This window comes from Balaenoptera borealis (assembly GCF_965194805.1).
Source record: "Balaenoptera borealis genome assembly, chromosome: 14".
Taxonomy (NCBI): domain Eukaryota; kingdom Metazoa; phylum Chordata; class Mammalia; order Artiodactyla; family Balaenopteridae; genus Balaenoptera; species Balaenoptera borealis.
In genome coordinates, this window is record NC_138875.1 from 89,820,472 (window position 1) to 89,843,795 (window position 23,324).

The following is a 23,324-nucleotide window of genomic DNA, read 5'->3' on the forward strand; positions in this document are numbered from 1 at the left end:
GCAGAGTGGGACAGGGGTTAAAAATGCTGAACGCACGTGCTTACCCTTTTCGTCTTCGAGCGCGTCGGCGTGTCCTGGGGGTAGTGGGACGGCGCGTCAGAAAGATAGACTTCTACATCATCAGGCACTTCTTCTAGGAAGTTGGAGGGTACGAGGCCTTTCTGCCCATTAAGCTCCCCCTAAAAACACAAGGATGCGAAGAACAATTGACTCTATTTTTCCGGAAACCCACTTCTTGCTTTAGGTAAAGGAATACAGCTCAGAGTAGCGAGTGTATTCTGGCTCAAAAGTGGCAGACAGAACCGGGACTCCAGTGTTTCCGGACTCCCCTGATCACGAGAGTGACCTCGGCCACGTGCTGGAAGTGCAGGGTCCCGGCGCCCACCCTGAGGTCTCGATCTGGCCCGTCTGGAGTGGAGCCGAGGATCTGTTTGGGCCAAGGGGCCTGGGTGGGTCTCAGGGTCAGGCACACTTAGGAACAGTCCTTGGGAGGATCTCACTTAGAGGTTCTCAGCCCTGACCGAGCTCTGAGTCCCATGGGAACTTGTACAAATACCGTTGCTTGGGTGCACTGAGAGAGGGGAGCGGGGGCGGGTGTGGCATGCGGGGGCAGGACTGAGGGGGCCGGCCGGTTCCACCTGGTGTCTTTCATCCTGTGCGTCGCTACAGCCTCATTATAAGAATCCACCCAAGAGGGGAAGGTGAATGTGTTGGCACCTCCTCGAGGTGACTGCCTCAGGTTGGTATATATCCTTCCGGACTTTTCTGCGCAGTCACATGCCCATGCATGTAACACAGTTCCAACTGCCCACTGGACGTCAGTCCCGAGCAGTTCACAGCCCACCACGTCAACCCCCCAGTGCCAACTTGCCCCACAGAACCCAAAACCAAGTTCAGAACCGGCCCCAGACAACCTGGGAGTGTGTTTCTGTGTCCAGTAGGTCTAGGAGATGACAACTTGAAAGAGCCAGCCTACAACATCAAAATTAAGAACTGTGCACCCAAGAACGTGACCAACAGAGTGAAAAAGGCCTACACAATGGGAGAAAATACTTGCAAGTCAGATATCTAGTAAGGGGTTATAAAGGATATATAAAGAACTTCTTACAACTTAACAAAATAAACAACCCAATTAAAAAGTGGGCAAAGGACTTGAATAGATAATTTCTCAAAAAAAAAAAAAAAAAAAAAAGACAAATGGCTAACTAGCACATACAAGATAATCAGCATCACTACTCATGAGGGAAGTGTAAATCAAAACCTCAAGATACCACCTCACATCCATTAGGATGGCTACTATAAAAATATTTTAACGTTGGTGTAGATATGGAGAAATTGGAACCCTTGTACACTTTTGGTGGGACTGTAAAACGGTACAGCCACTATGGAGGAAACAGTATGGTGGTTCCTCAAAAAATTAAAAATAGAATTACCATATGAAATGATCCAACAATTCCACTTCTGGGTATTTACCCAGAAGAAATGAAAGCAGAATTTTGAAGAGAGAACTGTGCACCTATATTCATAGCAGCATTCTTCACAATAGCCAAAGAATGGAAGCAACCTCTCTGTGCATCAGCAGGTGAATGGATAAACAAAATGTGGTCCAGTGGAGTATTATTCAGCCTTAAGAAAGGAAGGATATTCTGACCTATGCTACAACAGAGACGAACCTTGAGGACATTATGCTAAGTGAAGGGTCATAAGCAGACATATACTGCATGATTCCACTTACATAGGTCCGGAGAGTAGTCAAGAGTCTAGAGACAGAAAGGAGAAGGGTGGGCGCCAGGGGGAGGGGACAGTGGGGGACCTGGTGTTTGATGGGGACAGAGTTAATTTTGCAAGATGAAAAGAGTTCTGGAGATGGGTGGTGGTGATGGTTGCACAACAATGTGAGTGTACTTAACGCTGTTGAACTGTACACTTATAAGTGATTAAGATGGTAAGTTTTGTTATGTGTATTTGCTCACAATTAAAAATTAAAATTATTTTTTCTTAAAGAGGCAGGTCCAGGTACCTCCCATGTCTTCCTGTGCGGTAATCCCTCCTGAGCCCGACAGCCACGTGCCCACCACGTCGGCCACCAGCTCCTTCTGCCTTGACCTTGACGATCCCACCCTCCTGTTTACCTGTGGCCACTTCAACCCTTCTTCCTCAGGCTCCACTCTTAGCTTGTCTTTCTCCGTTGGTGTTACTTAGGCACTCTTTCTAGGACATCTTTGCTTTTTGCTGTGCATGTGTCCCTGGTGATTTCTTCCACGCCAGCGCTTGCAGACAACATGTATATGCAAGGGCGCTGGAACCTCTGTCCAGTCCAGACCTCTCAGTAGGTCCAACAGCCAGATTTTCCGTCCAGCACCAGAGGTAAGCGCCAGACAGAGTAGCTGGCTCGTGCTGGGGGCTACGTTCTATGAAAACGCACAGCTTTACACACACATCCCCATCAGCACCATGTTCACATCACAGGAGGCACCTGTGTGAACCAAGACCGACAGGGGCCGCGTGTTCAGGCTCCCGGGCTGAGCCCTGCCCTGGGCTCCCTGATACAGCGGTGGAGGGAACTGCCTGCACTCTTCATTGTTTTCTCTCTTCTCTTGAGCCTTCAGCACAGTTCTGCTAAATCACACGTCAGAAGTGCACACGACGTGACTTCACTGTTGGCGTCCACTGCCACGTACCCCTGCACGAGGCGTGGTCGCTAGAATCGTGCGCCTGCGTGAGCCCCCCTCCGCATTGGAGAGGCTCTGTAGCCTCAAGCTCAATAGTTTCTAAGCCGTGTTTTCCTCGCTACCGTGTCCTTATTTCTGTGTTCCCAAGGGCACCCATCGGCTGAGGCAGAATCTGCAGATCCTCCTGGAAGAGGTCACAACTACAGATCTGAGCCCTGGGTGGCCGCGAGCCTAGCTTTGTCACCATCTCAGTGCAGGCCCCTGCCCCTCACCTGGGCCGTTCCATCGCTCGTCACCTGGCCTCTTGGGACTCCCACCTCCCTTAGACGGCCCACTTGCGAAACCCTTGACCATAACTCTCTCTAAGAGAAAACTTGGCATCTCCCCCCCTTGCAGACCCTTCACAGTCTGATCTCTGCTCCTCTTCGAGCCTCATTTCTACCGCTTTCGTGTTTGAGGCCAGATACGAACCGTGTGAAGACCTTACGTTCGAACAGAATTGGAATCCGCTGGGCTGAACGGTAGAAAACCTTACAGTCTATCCCGGCCCCTTTTTCTTCATGCCCAGTCAGCACGAGGCCCCATCACGCTTGCATAGTTCTCCTTTGCTTCCTTTAATACTTCAGAATGCTACTGTACGGCCTACTTCCTTCTGGCCTATCAAAGTATATGATTTAAGAGTCTGGGTGTAGAAACACTGGGAAGTGCAAGCATCTGGCCAACACAGCATAAGGGTTACAGTATTATGGGGCCCTGGGAGTCTCAGATGATGGGAGACAAAGCAGGGACTTTTAACTGGGGATGCTGTGAATTGTGGAGGGGAAGGCCCAGGTAGACAGCAGAGGCCCCTCTGTCTACACTCTGTTCATTATGGGATGTGGTGGAACTGAGGAGAGACTAGGAAGAGATCACAGGACTAGGTCCCATAAAACAGCTGAAAGTTAGCTCTCTTGAGAGCTTTTAAGATTGCACATGATGTCAGACAATGCAAGTGGGGTGAAATTTAAGATTGTTGGTCTTAAGTTAGGTGTCCGCGGTTCTTGTTTATCAAATAAGAAAGAAGGACTGCACTGGGCAGTCTCCTCAGCAAATCTGACCAACAAAATAACCCTAAAGCCATTCGGTGGGGAGAGAACGAAAACGTGTACATATCAATTTAGATCTGATTCCTACTATCATATAAAATTTGATAGGCTATTCAAGAAAATAAAGTAGATACAACAATGTAGGAATGGGAACATGCAGATCATATTAGAAAAATATGTTTAAATTACCAGAAAATACTATGTCCAGTTTTGTCTATACGTTTGAAAATCTAAATGAAAGGCATGGCTTTCTAAATATATATAAAGTATTAAAAATTGACTCAATAAGAAGATAATTATTTAAGCAAGTGAAAACTTTTGTACAACTGCATCCTAAAAAGACACTGAACCTAAACGATTTTTAGGCAGGTTGTAATAACCTTCATGTAATTGTAGGACCTAACTATGTCATGTGATCTGTTTGGAGCATGAAAAATATTGGAAGCTTACCGGTTCATTCATAATTCTAGCATAATCCTGATACCAAAGGCCACAAAAAAAGATACTCCAATACATATAAATCAATATAATTTCTGGAATATAAATATAACTTCTGAATAAAATGTTAGCAAGTCAAATCCAGTGCTTTAAAAATAATTGTAAAAAAAAACAGTTGTACACCATGGTCAATAATTTACTGACCAAAAAAAAAATAAGTTCAGCAAATGAAAAACAGGATGCTTAACATTACAAAGATGATCTATCTTTACTGATAATCTAGCTTAACACATAACAGTGTAAAGATTAGTGATATTCCTACTAAAATACAGACTGTCAGGGATCCCCCATCCCTGTCATTCAGAATTGCTTTCAATGATGCAGTAAGACAATAAAAAGAGATGACTGATAAATATTGAAGAAAAGACAAAATGTCATGATTTGGGGAACCCGAGAGAACCAACTGATGACAATGGATATAAATGCATTCAGAAACAAGATTTGTAGGGGAACATAAACACACATGCACATAAACAGGCACATAGTGCATACATATGCATGCACATACATACATGCACACACACATGCATACATGCACACATACACGTGCACATAAATAGGCACATGATATATACACATACATGCACATGCACATAAATAGGCACACAGTACACACACATACACGCACACATACATGCACACATGCATACTCATGCACATAAACACACATGACATAAACAGGCACACAGTGCATACATATGCATGCACATAAACATGCACACACATACATGCACACACATGCATACGCGCACACACATACACGTGCACATAAATAGGCACACGACATATACACATATATGCACACACACATGCATAGGCACACAGCACACACACATGCACACATATACACACATGCACACATGTATACTCATGCACATAAACACACATGCACATAAATGGGCACACAGTACGTACACATGCATGCACATAAACATGCACACATATATACACACATGCATATGCGCACACACATGCAATATACACGTGCACATACAATTCATGTACACATGCGTGTACACGTATATGCACACACGTGTATGTTGCATACATACACATATACTCACACAAACACGGTCATACATACACATATATGCACACACATTTCCAACATATTTTCTAAATAACCAGTAAAATATATACCAGAAAAAAATCATAATAGCAAGAACATAAGAAAGAACTTTAAAAGATATATAAAAGGATGTGTAAGAAGAAATTCATGAACCTTCTGACAGATGAAAGGGAAAACTTAAAAAATGTCAGACACACCACGTGTCCAAATCAAAAGACAATATTATGTCAAGTTCCCCCCAGTTTAACCTAAAAACTAAACGCACCTCTAAACAAAATACTATGCGTTTGTTGTAGGGCAGGCTCTTTACAATAACGGTTCCTCCCAAATGTGAAAATGAATTATAAAAATACAATAATTGAGACAGCGTCAAGTAGCACTGAAGTCCAGAAACACTCTAGGTAGGAATGCAGTTCATAGGAGAAAGATGGGATCTTTAACCAGTGGAGAAAGGATGGATTATTTAATAAGTGGTGTGGGGACATTAGTTTCTCTAATTAGAAATCAAAAATAAAGTTAAACACTTGAGATTTACATGTGAAAATGAAGCTATAAAAGTGAAGAACCAAAATAAGATAATTTCTATCAATCACCTTGAAGAACTTTTTAAGCATGACTCCCAAGGGCAGAAAAAACTGACTACAGACAAATTTAAAACTTCTGCTTCATAAAAGAAAAACAAAGCAACAAAACCACACACACAAAAAAGGAAAAGTTAAAAAGCAGATAATGACCTAGAAAAAGAACTATTTGCAACATACGGGACAAAGTATTGAGACAGGCTGGGACCTGGGACCTGGGACCCTTTGCTGCAGTGCTTGTACCTGGACAGATGTCATCTCCTCAAGCAACAAAATACAAAGAAACTATAAGGGACTAAAAATAACCGCATGCATGCACAGTTGGGGCAAATTATGGACAACAAGATACAAAAAGACCAAAAAAAACCCCAACTGCCACTTCTGAAGAGCTGGGAGCAAAAGCAGGGGGTTGGGGGCAAAAGCAGGGCCCTGCGCATGCCCCCTGCAATCAACACCACCAAAGGGGCGCGCAGACCACCTAAGCCACGCCTCCAGCCCGACCCCCCCAGCACACCCCTACCCTCACCCCATATAAGGAACCAGCTGGCACCCCCTCAGGGAGCAAGCAAGCAAGGGAACCTCATGCTTGTTTTCGCTCCGCCTGCAGCAGCAGGGGCCCAACAAAGCCTTGCCTGAATTTCTTGTCTGGTCTCTGATCAATATCTATTGATTAAGGAGGCCAAGAGCCCTGGTCGGTAACAGTATGAATAGTACTCACTGAAAACTATACTCTTAAAACTCAGAAACTGCGCAGAGGAGAGAGCTTTGAAAGGCCACGTGTGCCTGAGTTTGTAAAATCCCTTTGACCCCAAGAGAAACCTGCCATATCGGTACTTGAGAGTTTCTCAGCTACTTTGATTTTTTAGAAAAAGAAAAGAAAAAGGAGCAAGTTTGGACTCTGATGCAAGATGGTGACCCCACTCCCAAGGCAGGGGACAGCGGTGGGTGTCTGGCCGGGCAGGGGCCGCTAAGATGACCACCTTCTCTTCCTCGGGGATTATCGGGAGACCGGCTCCTCCACGGGAAAGGGAATGAGAAGGAAGGAGGCTGGCACCGGGGTAGAGCCAGGACTGCCCCCCAGAGGCTGGGTCCACGGGGCTGCGAGAAGGAGGTCAGGGAGGAGGCCGAAATGCTGTTGCTTTTAATTAATTAATTATGCTTCTTTGTATTTCTTCCTTTTCCTATTTGAAAATGTATTTATTATCTACGCAGTAAGTAATCCAGAACATTAAACTGTTTGGTAAAGGTTTGGATGAAGGAAGTTTTACATGTAAACATGTGAATACCCTTCCTTTGCTGACAGCTTGTATACATCGAAAACACCTCCGTTAGAAAAGAAGGAACTGTGAAGATCACACGACTGCCGTCCTATAGTATATGTCCTCAGGGAGGAAGACAAGCAAATTAGCCAACCTGTCAGCAAGCCATACAAAGTTCATACATAATTTCAGAGGAAAGAACAGGCAAGCAAAAAAAAAAAAAAAAAAATATATATATATATATATATGTATATATGTATGTATATATTTGATGCTTCAAAACTTACATAATAAAATCCATCTTCATCAATTTCACCAAAAACAGTAATAATATCTCCAGTGCAAAATGTAAGTTCAGCCTGTAGAGATAGAACATAAAGTTAATAGTGTTCTCCTGGAGACAGAAGTTGCTTTTTTTAAAAAAAAGTTCTTCATGATTTCTGGTATGATTTCTCTTTTTTTCTTAGTATTTTGGTATGAACCTATTCTTTCAGTCAAATAAGGAGGAAAGGTATAAATCTGTTGAATGCCTCTGTCCCTAGCCTCTTAGAAAGGAAGGATATGTCACGATGACTCCAGGCTACAAGAAAAGGGCTACCAGGCTCTGATTCTCGGCCAGAATTCAAGGTCATCTCCACGTTCTGCTGGTGGCACGTCTTTAGAACCAGTCAAACAGTTAACTTAAAAAACCCGGAGCCTCAAGGAGATGTTCTCTGCAGTGTAGGGACCATTGCACAAACAGCCTTTCACTGAGTGTAAAAAAAAATCTGTAATTAAATGTCTATTTATTAAGTGTCTACTCTATGCCGGGCTCCAGGCTCCAGGTGGGTGCATAGAATCCAGCAGAGGATACCAGAAAAAACTGCATTTTTATGTCTAGACATGAAAAGAGGGGCTAAAGTTCATACCTAAGAGCCATCAGGCATCCCTTACACATCAAGCCTGTACAGAAATTTGAATACACCTGAGCTCTGAATCTGAACCACAAGCTGGCCGCCCGTCAGATGTAACAGAAATACTGAGGACCAGGGATTGGTACACATCTTGTCATCTAAGAAAGCAGCTCCACAGGGTGAAAACCTAATCTTTCATTCCTGAAGGCAAATCCTTTTCAGTTTTCACAATGTTCCTAGGACACCAAACCTATATGCACAGAGAACATCCATCCTTTCTTCTCTATTTTCCTTGAATGTGTGTGTGGTGGTCATGAGGGTCAGGGACCACATGCAGGGGGCTTTGCTTTCTCTCTCCAGGACGACCCATCACCACCAGGTGTGGGTCACAGGGCTTGCCCGGCGCTGGTCCAGGGAAACCCTATGTCAGTGGCTGCCATGTCCTGAGCGTGTCACCAGGCTCACGACCTCTCTCCTGCCTGCCTGGGTCCCTGGTTACTGGTCAGGTAGCCCTTCCCTCGGACGGTTCCAGAGAAGGGAGGGAGGGAGCGGTGTTGTCGGCAGAGGTACGGGGTGCTTGGCCGGTACCTCGACATCGATGTTGGGCGAGCTCTCCCTCGGGTCGTAGTCGTACAGGGCCACCATCCTCCGCGTCGCCACCGAGCGCTGCCGGCTGCTTCTTCTGTTTCTCTCTGTTCACATCACACGGAGAAGAAGAAAGCCACCATGAAGCGACTTCAGAGCCGGTGGCGTCCCCTCTCCCTTGACACTGGGTGAGTGGAGCCGGGTCACAGAGGGCCAGTGTGGCCGAGACGACCGCTGGGCACTAGTGCCAGCAAAGTCAGGGCAGCTCCCACCCCTTTCTCCAGCACATCCGTGAACAAGGGAGACTTAGACTGGTTCTCTGCCACAGTCGATCTAAACCGTTTGGGGCGGCACCGGGTGGGTGTGGCATGGGCAGGACCACTGGGCCATCTGGAGGTTGGCACCTAGCTCGAAGGAAGCCCCGCAAACGCCGGGTCAAAGCTGCTGCCCGTGGAGCTGCTGTGAAGCCACAGAATCAAGTTATTCTTGCTCAGACCAGAGGCACAGCCACCGGCCTGGCATCAGGAGAGCCCGAGTCCACAGAAAGCGGTGCCCTCTCTACCCATCTCAGGGGTCCCTCCCGCCGCTTTCTCCTCTACTGCCCTGCCACTGTGCTTTTAACAGCTGTCCCTGAAACGATGCCACCTGTGGAGGAGGCTCTGGGGAGGTCCCCTCCCGTTGCCTGGCTGTGATCTGCCGCAGACGCAGCCCCAGGGCACTATCCCAGCACATGCAGCAGCACAAGCCGGGAGGGAAGAGGAAAACCCCACGCAGAGCAGAGGCGACAACCCTGGAAACAGCCGCTTATAAGAAGGGTCAACGGAGAACCGTGGGATCTGGCCCAAATCGTCGAACCCCCTGGGCAAACCGCTGTTGCTGGATTTCTAAATGGTATTTCTCCTGGAGAAAGCCGGCATTGAAGCATTTCTTCTAAACACAGCTGCTTTTCACCTCCAATTAATTTTTGGAATTCAAAACATAGAAATGAAAACTCTCAAAGGCAGGTGTTTTGAAAGCAACTAACGTTAGTTACGCGGCTTTGCAGTGGTTTGCGGCAGGTATAGGGCCCGCAGTGGATGTGCAAAATTCAACCCTCAGCTCCTGGTCAAGAATCACTGCTTTCATTTAAAATAAGCAAGCACACCCTTGCAGGACCTGCAGGACCTGCAGGACCTATGCTTCCTTGAAGCAAAGTATAGTGGTAACCAGAGGTTAATTACAGTGCTGTTAAACATTGCTAACTTCACAGGGGATGTTTTCTGCAGGGATGAACTTCTGAAGCGGGCAATAACAATACACATGTTCTGTACTGAGGTGTAGTTTACATACAATACTATTCACTCTTTCTAGTGCTCAATTCAGCAAGTTTTGATAAGCTCATGAGGTCTTATAACCACCACAGCCGTCAAGATATTGAAGCTCCGTCACCCCCCAAAATTCCTTTATGCCCCCTTGTTGTCACCTCCAGCCTGGGTAACCACTGGTCTGTTTTCTGTCCCAATAGTTTTGCCTTTTTCAGAATATCGTTTAAATGGCATCACACAGATGTAGCTTTTGGGGACTGGCTTCTTTCCTTTGGACAATGCATCTGAGATCCATTCATGCTACTGCACGGATCAATAGTTTGTTCTACTTTTATCGGTGAGTAGTATCCCATGGTATGGATGCACCACAGTTATTTTATCCATTTACCAGCTGGAAGACATTTGAGTTGTTTCCCCTTATCAGTGATTATTAGTCAAACCACCATAAACACTCATGCACAGCTTTTTGTGTGAACATGTATTCATGCCTCTTGGGTAAGTATACAGGAGTGGATAGGATTGGATTGTAAGTGTAGGTTTAACTTTACAGGAACCCATACCTGTTTTGCAAAGTGGTTGTACCATCTTACACTCCAGTGAAACTGAGCAGAACCCTACAGGGCCTTCCTGGGGACAGACCCCACCCCCTGCCACACGGTGTCCCCTGCCTCTTGTTTGCAGAAAAGCTTTAGCCTCCTAGGCCTTCCCCGAGTTCCAAAGAGCAGATTTAATCAGAGACGTGAGAAAATGTGGAAACAAGGGAAAAAGGTCAAGCAACACAAAATAACAATAGTTTAGCTAGAAAACAATGTCAAGGATCCTTAGTTCCTCCTCAAGGGCTTTAGGTACTATTCTGAAAGCTGTTTTACAGATACTAAAACCTCCAGAAGGTGGAAGTAGTTAACTGCCGACCACCAGCACGTAGACCCCAGACCGGTTGGAACCAGAAGATTGATGATGTTGATTCCCAATTATCTCACCACCAACCAATCAGAAGAAGGTCCACGAGCTGACCGGGCACCCGGCAGACCCCTCCCTCACCTTGCTTTAGAGACCCTTCCCTGAAAGCCATTGGGAGTTTGGTTCATTTGAGCATGAGCTGCCTGTTCCCCTCGCTTGGCACCTGCAATAAATGCTGTACTTTCCTTCACCACAACCTGATGTCAATAAACTATCTTTGCTGCGTATCAGGTGAGTGGACCCAAGTCTGGTTCAGTAACACCGCAAGCAAACGAGAGTTCCAGTTGCTCCACACTTGCCCATACTTGGTATGAGCAGTCTTTTTCATTTTAGCCATTCTAGTGGGTGCGTGTTGGTTTCTCATCATGGCTTTATTCACTAATGATGTTAAGCATTTTTCCATATGTTTATTTACCATCCATATATCTTCTTTGGTAAGGGATCTCTTCAAATCTTTTGTCAACATTTTTATTGGGCTATTTTTTTATTTGTTAATTGATGGTTTTATTTAATTTTTATGATAAAAATTTTTTTTTAATTTTTATTGGAGTATAGTTCATTTACAATGTTGCATTATTTTCATGTGTACAGCAAAGTGAATCAGTTAGACATATACACATATCCACTCTTTTTTTTTTTTTTTTTTTAGATTCTTTTCCCATATAGGCCATTACAGACTATTGAGTAGAGTTCCCTGTGCTATACAGCAGGTTCTTATTAGTTATCTATTTTATATACAGTAGTGTGTATATGTCAATCCCAATCTCCCAATTTATCCCTCTCTCCCCATCCCCTGGTGACCAGAAGTTTGTTTTCTACATCCGTGACTCAACTTCTGTTTATTGGGGTTTTTTTTAATTGTCAAGTTTTGAAAGTTTTTTCTGTATTCTAAATATAAATCCCTTTCTGCTGAGTTACTCGCAAATATTTTCTGCCAGCTTGTGGCTTCTCTTTTCATCCTCTTAATGGTGTCTTTCTACGCTGAGAAGTATTTGATTTTGATGACGTCTAACACAATTTTTAAAATATATCATATCAAAGAAATTGTTGCCCGATCATCACAGTTTTTCTCCTATGTTTTCTTCTAGAAGTTTTATAGTCTTTGTTTTTATATTTAAGACGGTGTTCCATCTTGAGTTAAGTTTTTTAATATGGTGAGACTATGGCTTGAGATTGATTTTTGGCCTGTGTATGTCCAATAATTGCAGCACCTATTATTGAATAGACTATCCTTTCTCCATTGAACTGCATTTTTACCTTTGTTGAAAATCAACTGACCGTGTATGCGTTGATCTGTTTCTGGTCTCCGTTCTGTTCTGTTGATCTGTGTGTCTGCCTTTCTCCAATGCCACATGGTCTTGATCAGTTTGCCTTTATAGTGAGTCTTAAAATCAAGTTACGTGAGTCTTCCACTTCTGTTCTTCTAAAAAATTGTTTTAGCGATTTTAGTTCCTTTGACTTTTCATATGCATGAAAGATTTAGCTTATGGATTCTACATAAACCTTTGTGCAGACCTTCATTGCAGTTGTGATGAAATCTATAGGTCAGTTTGGGGATATTTGACATCTTAATATCTTAGCAATATTAAGTCTATGAGCACTCTATCTCTATATACTCAGGGATTCTTTGATTTCTTTCATCAGTGTTTTATGGTTTTCAGCATACAGATCCTGCACATATTTTGTTAGATTTAACCGTAAGTATTTCACATCTGCATTGTGTTACTGTTAAGTGGTATTACTTTTTAAATTTAAATCTCAAATTTTTCATTGCTAACCTATGGAAATACCATTGCTTTTGTATCCATTGGCCTCGCTAATCTCACTTGTGAGTTCTAGGAGCTTTACTTATCGATATGTGAGATTTTTAAAGTAAATTTTCATGTCACCTTTTCATTCTGTGTACCGCTGCTTCCTGGCTCTCCCCTTACCGCACGCTCTGCGTGATGCTGGAAAGAAGAGGTGAGGGCAGACATTGCAGCCTTACTCCCAGTCTTGGGAGGAAAGCATTCAGTCTTTCACCATGAAGAAGGCTATTTCCTAATAATAGAAGGGCAAGCAGATTATCTCAGCTTGGTTCCCTCAACTAGTCACATTTAGAAAACTAGAATGGAATAAAAAGACATTTAATCTAACTGATCACGTAAATCAAGTTTCTGGTTTTTAGCAGATCACTCCTAGGCTCCCTGGGTTCGTGGTGCACAGAGCCCGTTCCCTCTATGAACACTCACTGTTCACTTCAGGAAAGAAGACAGCAATGCAAGGGAGTGGATGGTGAGAGGGGCTCAGAGAGCCGCAGTCTCATGGATTTAATCTGGGCAATTTAATCATATGAAACCTCGACTCTTCGATGTGGATCGTAACTTGAGACCATGAGCTCATTAATACCAAAAAGTCTGAGGCATTTTATTTGATTTTGTGTTTATCCTTAAAACCATGCATATTCTTTAACCACTGAATTTTGTCTTCGGAGTGTCATTTAGAAGTGAATCTAATGTTTTGAAGTATTAAAACTTTAAATATGAATGACATAAAACAGGTATTTCTGTCTACAGCTATTTAGAAAAAGTAGAGGCCTTTTGAATGAGTAGATTTTCCTTGCACATGGGAAAAATTAAAGATCATAAATGTAATGTTGCTGAAAACAGTTTTGCTGTTGGCTGGCTCACTGGTGCTGCAGAGTGGTTCAAGATAAACAAAGGCATTTAGTATCCAAATTAAAGGGTAATAATCTTTTATGCCTTTGGATAAGCAAAATTCACCGGAAGAATGGAAGGCATAACACTGCCCCATCATCCTTTGAAATTTATCACAGATAGGCAATGTTCAAAGTATATTACCAGTGTCTTAGTCCATTCAGGCTGATATAACAAAGTGCCACAGACTGGGTGGCTTAGACAACAAATATCTATTTCTCACAGTCCTGGAGGCTGGGGGTCCAAGACAAAGGTGCTGGCTGGCTTGGTGTCTGGTGAGGACCTTCTTCCCTCCTTCCTGGCGTACAGACGGCTTACTTCTCACAGTGTCCTCACATGATGGAAGGGGTGAGGGGCCTCTCTGCGGTCTCTTCTATAAGGGCACTAATCCCATCCATGGGGGGCTCCACCCTCATGACCTCATCACCTCCCAGAGGCCCCACCTCTTAATACCATCACATTGGGGATCAGGATTTCAACGAATGAATTTTGGGGGGACACATTCAGTCCAGAACAACCCAAAAGCAGTTGTTTATTTTCTAGATGTGATAGACCTTTAGTAAGCAAGGCTGTACTTCATCTTCCCTGAGAAGATCATCTGTGTTTTCATAAATATTTAGATGCCTATATGTCCATATCGCAGCAAGACTATTACAAGCCTGGTTTACTGAGTGGGTTTTGCCCAAGAAAAGCCGATGGTTAACACTCAGATTTCCTTTGACACATTCAGATGGTGCAGGTGGGATCCTGCTCAGCGCTGTCTCCTGCTCTGAGCTGGTGTTTTGTGCTATGAAACCCTCAGGAGGGCAGGAGCCTCGCAGCCTACAGGTTCACAGGTGAGCAAGGGGTTGCCTCTTACCTATTTTCTCCACAGGTGTGTTCAGGGGGAGGAAGCCTTGTCTGAGAAGCTGGTCCATCACCTCCTCATCGTCTGCCTGGATTTCAGAGACCATGTTACAAGGAATAAGGCCAAGGCGAGCGCAGGTTTCCCCGCGGTAGAATCCATCAGCATCTTTATCACCGTAAACCTGAAGCCGTGGGAAGAAGTTAAGGCATTGGGCTGGGCTGGTTCAGAAATACATCAGCTCTACTCACGGTAGAGTCATATCCAGTCAGAAACAGACTTGAAGAACATCAAAACGACCGGCACGTGGGTGTAAATGTGTACATGTAGCCCTCGCCCTATACATCGCTACCTCTAAGAACCTGTTTCTCCTCCAGGGTTTGGACAGCCCCTGAGCCTCCCATCAAGGAGGGGGGCTGCTAGCTGAGACCAGGTGATGAGACCCCACCCCACTTAGAAGTGCAAATTGTTCTTCCATTAAGAAGACAGTGCCACTGTCGGATATTCTAGGAGTGAAAAAAATCTCAACTAACGAAGAGATTCTGCGGGTACTATTCTGTGGGGTAAGCATCACCATCCTTTAAAGGCCCCGTTTTATCAGACAAACATTAGGACCACTTTCAAAGGCGAGTTGTCAGTGCCCTTTTGGAAATCTGCAAACTTAGGACTCAAGGCTCTTTCCCCTCTCCTAGGGAGCATCCTGCTTCTTCGTTCCGACTCCAGACTCAGGCCCCCCTCCTCTGCTGAGAGGAAGGCTGAATGTCGAATGCAAGAGAAAGCAGCTTGTCGTTGTGACGTGTTAAGGAACTTGGGTCTGGCGAGTGCCCCCTCCCCATCCTCCCCCCTTACTCCCCCCACCGTGCCCTCCCCATCACCCCCAGCCAAGCCCCCACCTTGATGATCTGCCCTTCTTTAAAGGGAAGCTCCTCTTCCGCAGCATCTGGGTTCGGGGACATGGTGAGGGGGTCGTAGTCAAAAAGAGCCACAAAGATCCGGGGCGGGAGCTCTTCCGCCCCAGGGTCCGTCTCTGACTCTTCGTAGAAGTCTGGAGAAAGCCGGTTCCGCCCACCGTACTCATCTGGGAGCGTGTGGGATAAAGGACAGGGTGCTAAGTAATTCCCATGGCCATCCCCCAGCTTTACCCAGAAACATGAGCTGTTATAGGAAGTGTGGTTTTGGAAACTCCCACACTTTGGGAGGCTGTGGCACTTTAACTTTTGTCTTTCAAAAAAATGGGTGGCTTAATATGCAGGCAGAAATGGATCATCTCGACAGATGGGTTTGACAAGCAAATAACTAGTATACAACACACGCACCAGCATGACCCTAGGTGTGCTGCGTGTGAAGACAGTGAGAGATAAAGGACTTTGTCTCAACGACCTCCCCGCAGGGCAGCCCTGAGCGCCAGGTGGGCGAGTCCTCGGGATTAGGACACGGCCGCACAGGCCTGTTCAGGGGCCAGAGACCCGGAGACCCTCTGTGTGTGTCCCTAACAGCCGAGCCAGAGCACATGGACGTTGAAATGCATCTGTACATTAGTCAAAGTTTGATATAGGTGACCAAGCTGCTCACTTAGCCCCAAATAGGTAAGTGGCAACAAATGCATTACAGCGAATTAATGACTTCCTAGCGGGATTGAGTTTCTAGTCTACCTACCATCGAGCTCCTAAAGAGAATTCTTTTTGAAATCCTAATATATATGCATATGTATTATTAGATATCATCATACATATGCATATATCTCACTATATATGTATACATTTAAATATATATAGAGAGAATGAACATCTGCTAGTAAATTATACTGTTCTGACCACACAATAAGGGCTCAGAACATCAGTGGGGAAGCAAATGAGAAAAACCACAATCATTAGAAGAGAGGGTAGGGGTGGGACAAGCAGCCAGTCAAAACTGGTGTCATCAGCACAAGTAGCACAGGAAGTGGGAGAAGAGGACGTCACAGGTGTGTGGAAAACACAGGAGAGGTGGGGTGGGGTGGGGGGAGGCAGGAGAGTCAAGAGCCTCGGCTTCTTTCGCCAGCAGAAACATGCAGTTGAAAAATAAAAAAGGCACTTTAGCTGCAGGAAAGGTTGGTTTTTAGAATGCAGTGAACTGTTTACATTATTTGAATTCGGGATCTTTTTAGGATGCTGAGATAACCTAAACATTCAGTAACTTCGCTTCTGCTAGGGAACAAAACTTCTGAGCAGCGGGGCCTTACTGATTTCTTCACACTGGTTTTGCTTTTATTTATAGTCAGTGAGAAGATCTCATACTTTTCCCCCTAGTTTTCAATGTTATCTAAATTGAATAGTGTGAAGCTAATGGTATACCATCCCGTGAACTATGAACATCTCGGTGTATGCAGTGATGCAGTGGTTTCTCGTGCTCGTGGCTGATGGTAGAGAAAACCGTGAGAGCACAACAAGGATGCCTGTTTTCAATTCAGTCAGATACTGTGGGAGATTTGCAGAAGGAACTTAACACAACGGTGATGTGACCCAGTGGATGCCATTTCAGCTGAGGGAAATGTCAATGAAGGAGCACTGTGGCTACAGCTTTGGCTGCACCCAGAGGGTTCCCAGGGCTTCTCCAGCTGAGTTGACGTAGTGATGTGGAGTCAAAACGTACAGGCAAGTTCACAGGGGCCAGTTCATAGGGGAGGGTTGGGTAGGTCAGCGTCACCCTGCAAGACTTTGGAGTCACACCTATAATCCACATCGAGTGCATGCTCTCAGGAGTTGGCTCGAGTTCAGGCACCATGATATGTGGAAACCTGTGCCTTTACATCTTTAAGTCCCAAATCTCACCGAGCACAAGTGGGAGGCATTAGGCACTGGAGACCGGAGGGGGGATCTGAGGCTAGTGCCGATGCTCAGTGAAAACAGCGGGCAGGGTCACCCTCACCATTACAGGCTCTCTCCTCTCTCTGGTTTGGGGGCAGGAGTGGGGATGGGGTGGAGGCGGTTGGAGCACTTGGAGTTGGTGTGTATGAGCGGAAGTGTGGGTGTGATGTCACTGCACTGTTTCCTCCAGAGAAGGTGCATGAGAGGCTGTGCGAGAATCAGACCTCATGGGGAGAGAACAGTGGCCACCATGGAACGTGTCCATGGAGATCTGGCTTCGCAGGGACCAAAGTGGGCGACCGAGAGGTCCTTCTCTTTCTTGGTGGCAGGCTAGACTCGAGGAAGAACTTATCTCTAGCTGCTGGTCTGACCTGGGAGTGGGCACTCCGCCCTCTGCCCTGATGTGGAATGTCCTGGCCCAGGGTGGGAGGGGGTCTTTGTCAGGAAGGAGGAAGGGTCCGCATACCATGTGCAAAGTCGGGGCTCATGACTGGCCCCTGTCGGCTCCCAAGGCTGCCTGTGCTGCCAGAATAAGCATCGTCTTCTACAGGTGAACTACTTCCCTCACTACCTGACCAAGGGCACCGCTTCCACTGTTCCTGTCCAATGTAATTTCTACGGAGAAAAAGGGGGTCACCTATGGAACATACTTTACAGCTGCTCATCTTCTCCTTGCAGCGAAACCCAGGGAGAAGAGTCTCCTTTCTAGAGGGCCAAGTTTTGTTTCTTTAGTTATTCATTTTTAATTTTTCCCATCTGGATACAGAGAAAATGTGCTGCATTTCCTTTTGCTCTACAAGGTCAGTAGCCAAAATAACTGGGGAAAATGTGGGGAGGGGGGTGGAGACCTGCACAGTCGGTTAGTAAGAACAGAATGCTCCTGAATGTGGTACTTCATGTTTAGAATGGTGCACCCTTGGGCCTTTTCATCTGACAGGTAAATAACTAGATAAATGCAAAGAGCAAAAATTATAGAGGAAGAAACCAAACCCAATGAAATCCTCCTTTGGGGTCATTGATCAATGTTCTGAGGCTTTCCTTATGCTAATTATACGATTTAGAATTTATTAGATGTGGAGCTACATAATTTTTATCTTTTTAAATCAGAAGGGGCATTGTCTTCTTAATTTAGGAAACCCAGGGTATATTAAAAGTATAGTATATTTTAACTGTGAATGCATTGCTTATTAAAAATATATTTAGGAAGCATACGGTCTATAGACTTAAGTTCCTCTGAAAAAGAAAATGGATGCTTTTGGAGTACGGCAGATTTCTAAAGTATTAATTGCTGATATTTGCACAAGAAAAATATAACTAAACAGGTGAAACAGAGCAGATTCTTGCCCACCCCATGTCCTCCGCCTACCTTTTGTCTGCGGAAAAACTTTAGCCAAAGAATAAGTTTAATCAGAGAAGTGAGAAAATGCAGAAGCAAAGGAACACAAAGGAGACCCAATAATAATAGTTTAGTCATTAAGCATAATCAGAGACCTTTAGTTCCTCCTCAAGGGCTATAGATACTATCCTGAGCCGTGTCCTGGGAGCTGTCTTGTAGACACTGAAACCCACACCAGGTGGAGAAGTTAACTACACGATGACCAGACTGTAGCCATGACATGAGCTGCCACAATTCCAGAACTGGCCTCAAGGAAATGGGAACAATCCAACCCTAGAACTGAAGACTCACTGTACCTAAAACCATCAAGATGACACTGGTCTGACCACCGATGACCAAGTTCAAGATGCCTGTCGGAGCTGCCTGTGCTGGTTCTGCACGTAGGCCCCTCCCTCCGTCTATAAAAGCGCTTGCCCCCGACTGTCGGGGGAGGGGGGAGTCGGCCTTTGGACAGGCGTCCCCCACCACCACCTGGTTGCCAGCATCCAAAATAAAGCAAACTTTTCACCAACCTGGCCTCTTTATTGGCTTTTGAGCAGCGAGTAGCCAGACCCCACTTCCGGTTACACAGGGACTAGATCTAGGAAAATACTCTGTTCACACGTCACTGACTATTCACTTCCTAGGGTTTGGGGCATGATTCTCTTCTTTTTTGGTAGCTGCTGAACACGATTCACTCTTTTTTTTTTAAATAAATAAATAAATTTATTTATTTATTTTTGGCTGCGTTGGGTCTTCGTTGCTGCACGCAGGCTTTCTCTAGTTGCAGCAAGCAGGGTCTCCTCTTTGTTGTGGTGTGCGGGCTTCTCATTGCGGTGGCTTCCCTTGTTGCGGAGCACGGGCTCTAGGCGCGCGGGCTTCAGTAGTTGTGGCTCGAGGGCTCAGTAGTTGTGGCTCGCGGGCTCTAGAGCACAGGCTCAGTAGCTGTGGCGCACGGGCCTAGTTGCTCCGCGGCATGTGGGATCTTCCTGGACCAGGGCTCGAACCCGTGTCCCCTGCATTGGCAGGCGGATTCCTAACCACTGCGCCACCAGGGAAGTCCCATGATTCACTTTTGTCTTCTGAAATTATAATAGGTTCTTCAGTCTGTGTATGTATATATGTGTATGAATATATAAAGTATTTGATATTAATTATGCCTTTTACGTGATTTCTTGCATTTCTCCATGATGAGAAATCAGGTACAGTGAAAGCAACTGTATCACGGATTTATTTAACATGTTTTGAATTCTGTTATTAACAGACTTTTTGGTTAAGCTGTTACCACAGCACTACTCTGTTTTTACCAACGTAGCTAGTGTCTTACCGAAATTAAGACACGTGTGCAGCCTTCTGCATTCTTTACCTTAAGACAAAACTGACTGAATGATTGTTAGAGACTCTGATGGGGAGACTGTGGGTCCACTGATGTTTTCCTTTACTCCCTTGCCCAGCTGGCAATGTGTAGCACCGTTATTTTCAGTCCTGTAGACTCTCCTTCTCCATCCTAGGAGACTGGAGTAGGAGACCCACGAGACCTCCTCCCGAGCACACCCCTTCTTGGTGCTGCGGCATTAATCTTCAGCCACGGGAAGAGTGGCAGTTCATGTGATGAGCCTTCACTCATCAAAGTCACAGTCGAATGAGGACTCAGGAACCAAGCTCAACAGGAAGAACAGTCTTGAACTGGTCCCCACCTCGTTCCTCAAGACAGTCAGTCTCGACAAGTCATTTATCTTACAAGCCAGGAGCACCTCTGTAATTGCTACAGCGGGAATTATACACAAATTAAACGAAGCTCTGAGAGATGTGGCAGCAGTGTACAACACTCAAAAACAGAGTAAGCTTAGTACATACAGAACTCTGCTAGTGCATCTGTAACAAGTGAAACCGGTGTTTTCCAGCTGATTTTGTTTATATTTCGGCTTATTTTGTTATTTTTCAGCTAAACGAATACACTCTGTGTTTTCAAAGGTCGGTTAACAGTCTATGAAATTTTTTACTGATAAAAATAAAAACATTCTAAAAACTGTAAAGATGGAAAAGGAAACTTTTGTTTCCCTATTGTTTGGGCTCTATGAGGAAGAAACGCCTGAAAGAAGGATGAAATTTCAGGGGATCTGTACTGCTGTATAAAGTCTTTAATTATTTTTGGCTGATGTGAACGAAGCCCGATTGTCTTTTAAACCTTAGCTATTTAAATTTGATTGGGGCTGTGTTTTCAGGTGTCTGGACCTCCACGGGTTGTCTTCCTTGAGCCCTGTCTCGCCAGATCAAGATGTTTTGCTCTCATCTACTTCTGTTCCATGAGTGGGTCTCTTGCTTTGTTTCGTGTTTGTGTGTGTGTGTGTGTGTTTTCACACAAAGCTAGTTTATTTGTGCTGATTACCAGATTCCATTATCTTGTGCATAATACTTTTTGGAATTGTTTTGCTGGGGCTCATTCCAGTAGTAGAAAGATTCCCATCTGACCTTCAGCCACATTCCCCTCTTAGAGGATTGATTAGAATGACTACAATGACAGCTTTCAGCACGGCTGGCTGAATTCCAAAAAGTAATTAAGAGAATGGAATTGGATGCCAGAGAATGACTCATGCACAAGGAGGTGACCAGATGGGCGGGGTCAACACACAGTTCAGGGCACACATTCAGGCCTCCTGGTGTTTTTCATAACTTTCAACCCCAGTTGTCCAAGTGTTTCACGCATACAGATAACTCTCCATGGACTCAGGGCTTGTTTAGATATCTGGAGTTCGGCCACCATCCCCGCCTCTGCTGCTGTGACCATGAGCATCTCACGAGAGCATGAACTAGGAGGTGGGGAGATGGCCTGTCACCATCTCTTCAATGCCTATCATGGCAGCCTCTGCAGTGAAAAAAGAAAAACTGGTAGGGAGAAGACTGCTGTCAAAAGTCAGTATATTTTGAGAATACTTAAATTTCGGTTTTATTTGTCTTGTGCTGTTTCTGCCTTCTTCTGCCATAAATAACCGAGTGTGTTCTGTACTTAGTTGAAAATGCTATTCCTAATGACTTTTAAAAAATATTTAGATGGAGGACCAAGCAGCCACGCGCTCTGTGGTTAAAAGAAAGAAGGAGGCCTCCATCAGGCCCACTAACCGGCAGACGGGACCATCGTTGGCCGGGACCTGTGGCGGCCAGCACTGCCGTGGGGAAACCTCCGGCCCACAAGATCCACCCGATCAGCCCGTCCAGCAGTCACCGGGTTTCCTAAAATCTAAAGACAAAACAACAACACGGTCAGAAGGCTTGCCAGCCGTGGGAAGGAAAGAATTGTCAGCCAAATCAATTCAACTTAGAAGCAGAAGCTCTAAAGGCAACTAAACTTAGCTTTTAACTGAAAGGTTAGCTGAATAACCTGAAAGAGGAAAAAGTGCTCACCCCAGGCACCCCGTCTTCTACAGCACACGTGCTTCACCACGCACGGGTGGGGGCGAGAGAGCATCCCTCGGGAGGCACCTTTCTGTTGCCGCTACTGCCGCCGAAGCCAAATCTTTCGAACCACAGTGAGAGTGGCTTAAAGGCGACTCGTCACACCTTCGCCCCCTCTTTCCTAGTCTCAGCACAGCCCCTCCAGAGACCACAAAAGCGGGGGAAACACTGCGTTTCCAAATGTCCCGCTTGGGCAAAGTTGCATGTGAGGTTACCGAAAACTCAGAAGTTTCTGTGTGTTATCAGCTTGGAAACTCATGGCAACATCTTGGCCCTAATCCAAAGACACCAATCACATTCCAGGGCTAACCTGAACGGTCCTCCTTTACGGATAAGTCTGCCTCTGATTCACGCTACAGGTTTGCATCGCATCATATATGAGAATCGAAGCAAAACCTCCAGCTCACTGGTAATTTGAGTCAGGAAGTTTTCAGGGACACAGGGAAGGAACGGGGGGCGGGGGGGGGGGGTGGGAGTTACGGAAATTAGTCTGTTACAGGCGGGGAACAGGGAGTGAGTGAGCTGCAGTTTGCTGGTGTCGGTGGGGCTGTGGATCGGCGCCCTCTAGTGGACATATCACAAACTGCACCGGCTCAGACCCAGGGCCTGGAACCCTGGGATGTCTCACCTGTGTTTTCATGGAAAAGTTCAGCATGACAGGAGCAAATGTTCTGAAAAGAGGACACAATATAGAGATGAATGAAGCCTTGAAGGAATCCCTACTCTTGAAAACCACTCACAAGCCTGGAAGACAAGGCAGGGGGATGGGTCTAGAGCTGATGATGGAAAAGTCATTCTGAAAACTGGTCGCAGGAAAGAAACAGGAAAAAAAAAGAAAAAGAAAACCTTTGGAAACAGATGCAAAAACGGATCTCTTCAATCATTGTTCTCTACTTTTTTTCAGTGATAGATGAAGGCCAAAACCAACCACAACCAAACACCAAAACCACAACGAGAGAAAAACCTTCAGTAATACCAGTAAGTCATAAGCAAGTCCCCGCGGTTCATTTTGCAAAGTATGTGTTGCCAAACTTTTGGAGAGTCATAGTTCAGCTAACCCTTAATTAAAATTTAGATTCAGTTGTCCTTTAATTAAAGCAGCCACACTCATCACTGATTTGGGGGTAGGCGGTCATCATTCTAAAGCAAAGTAAAGAAATCATCAGCATGGTCCAAAGACTGGGAAGCCGCATAGATCAAAGAT

General features: G+C 45.3%; 1 protein-coding gene and 1 long non-coding RNA gene across 16 annotated transcripts in view; one reads left to right on the plus strand and one right to left on the minus strand.

Annotated features, from left to right (window-relative positions):
- Positions 1 to 23,324, minus strand: part of RIMBP2 (RIMS binding protein 2) — a 338,608-nt gene that overhangs the window by 13,164 nt on the left and 302,120 nt on the right. For all 15 annotated transcript variants that reach the window (XM_082353202.1, XM_082353201.1, XM_082353199.1 and 12 more), the window contains 6 exons: positions 21,788 to 21,905; positions 15,340 to 15,524; positions 14,462 to 14,630; positions 8,646 to 8,749; positions 7,452 to 7,523; positions 45 to 179 (listed from right to left, as the gene is read on the minus strand). In XM_082353202.1, the coding sequence (XP_082209328.1) occupies positions 45 to 179; positions 7,452 to 7,523; positions 8,646 to 8,749; positions 14,462 to 14,630; positions 15,340 to 15,524; positions 21,788 to 21,905 (783 nt within the window). The remainder of the gene's footprint in view (positions 1 to 44; positions 180 to 7,451; positions 7,524 to 8,645; positions 8,750 to 14,461; positions 14,631 to 15,339; positions 15,525 to 21,787; positions 21,906 to 23,324) is intronic.
- LOC309610409 lies at positions 15,533 to 19,199 on the plus strand. Its single transcript, XR_014233916.1, has 2 exons — positions 15,533 to 17,079; positions 17,843 to 19,199. It is a non-coding gene; the product is annotated as an uncharacterized lncRNA (long non-coding RNA).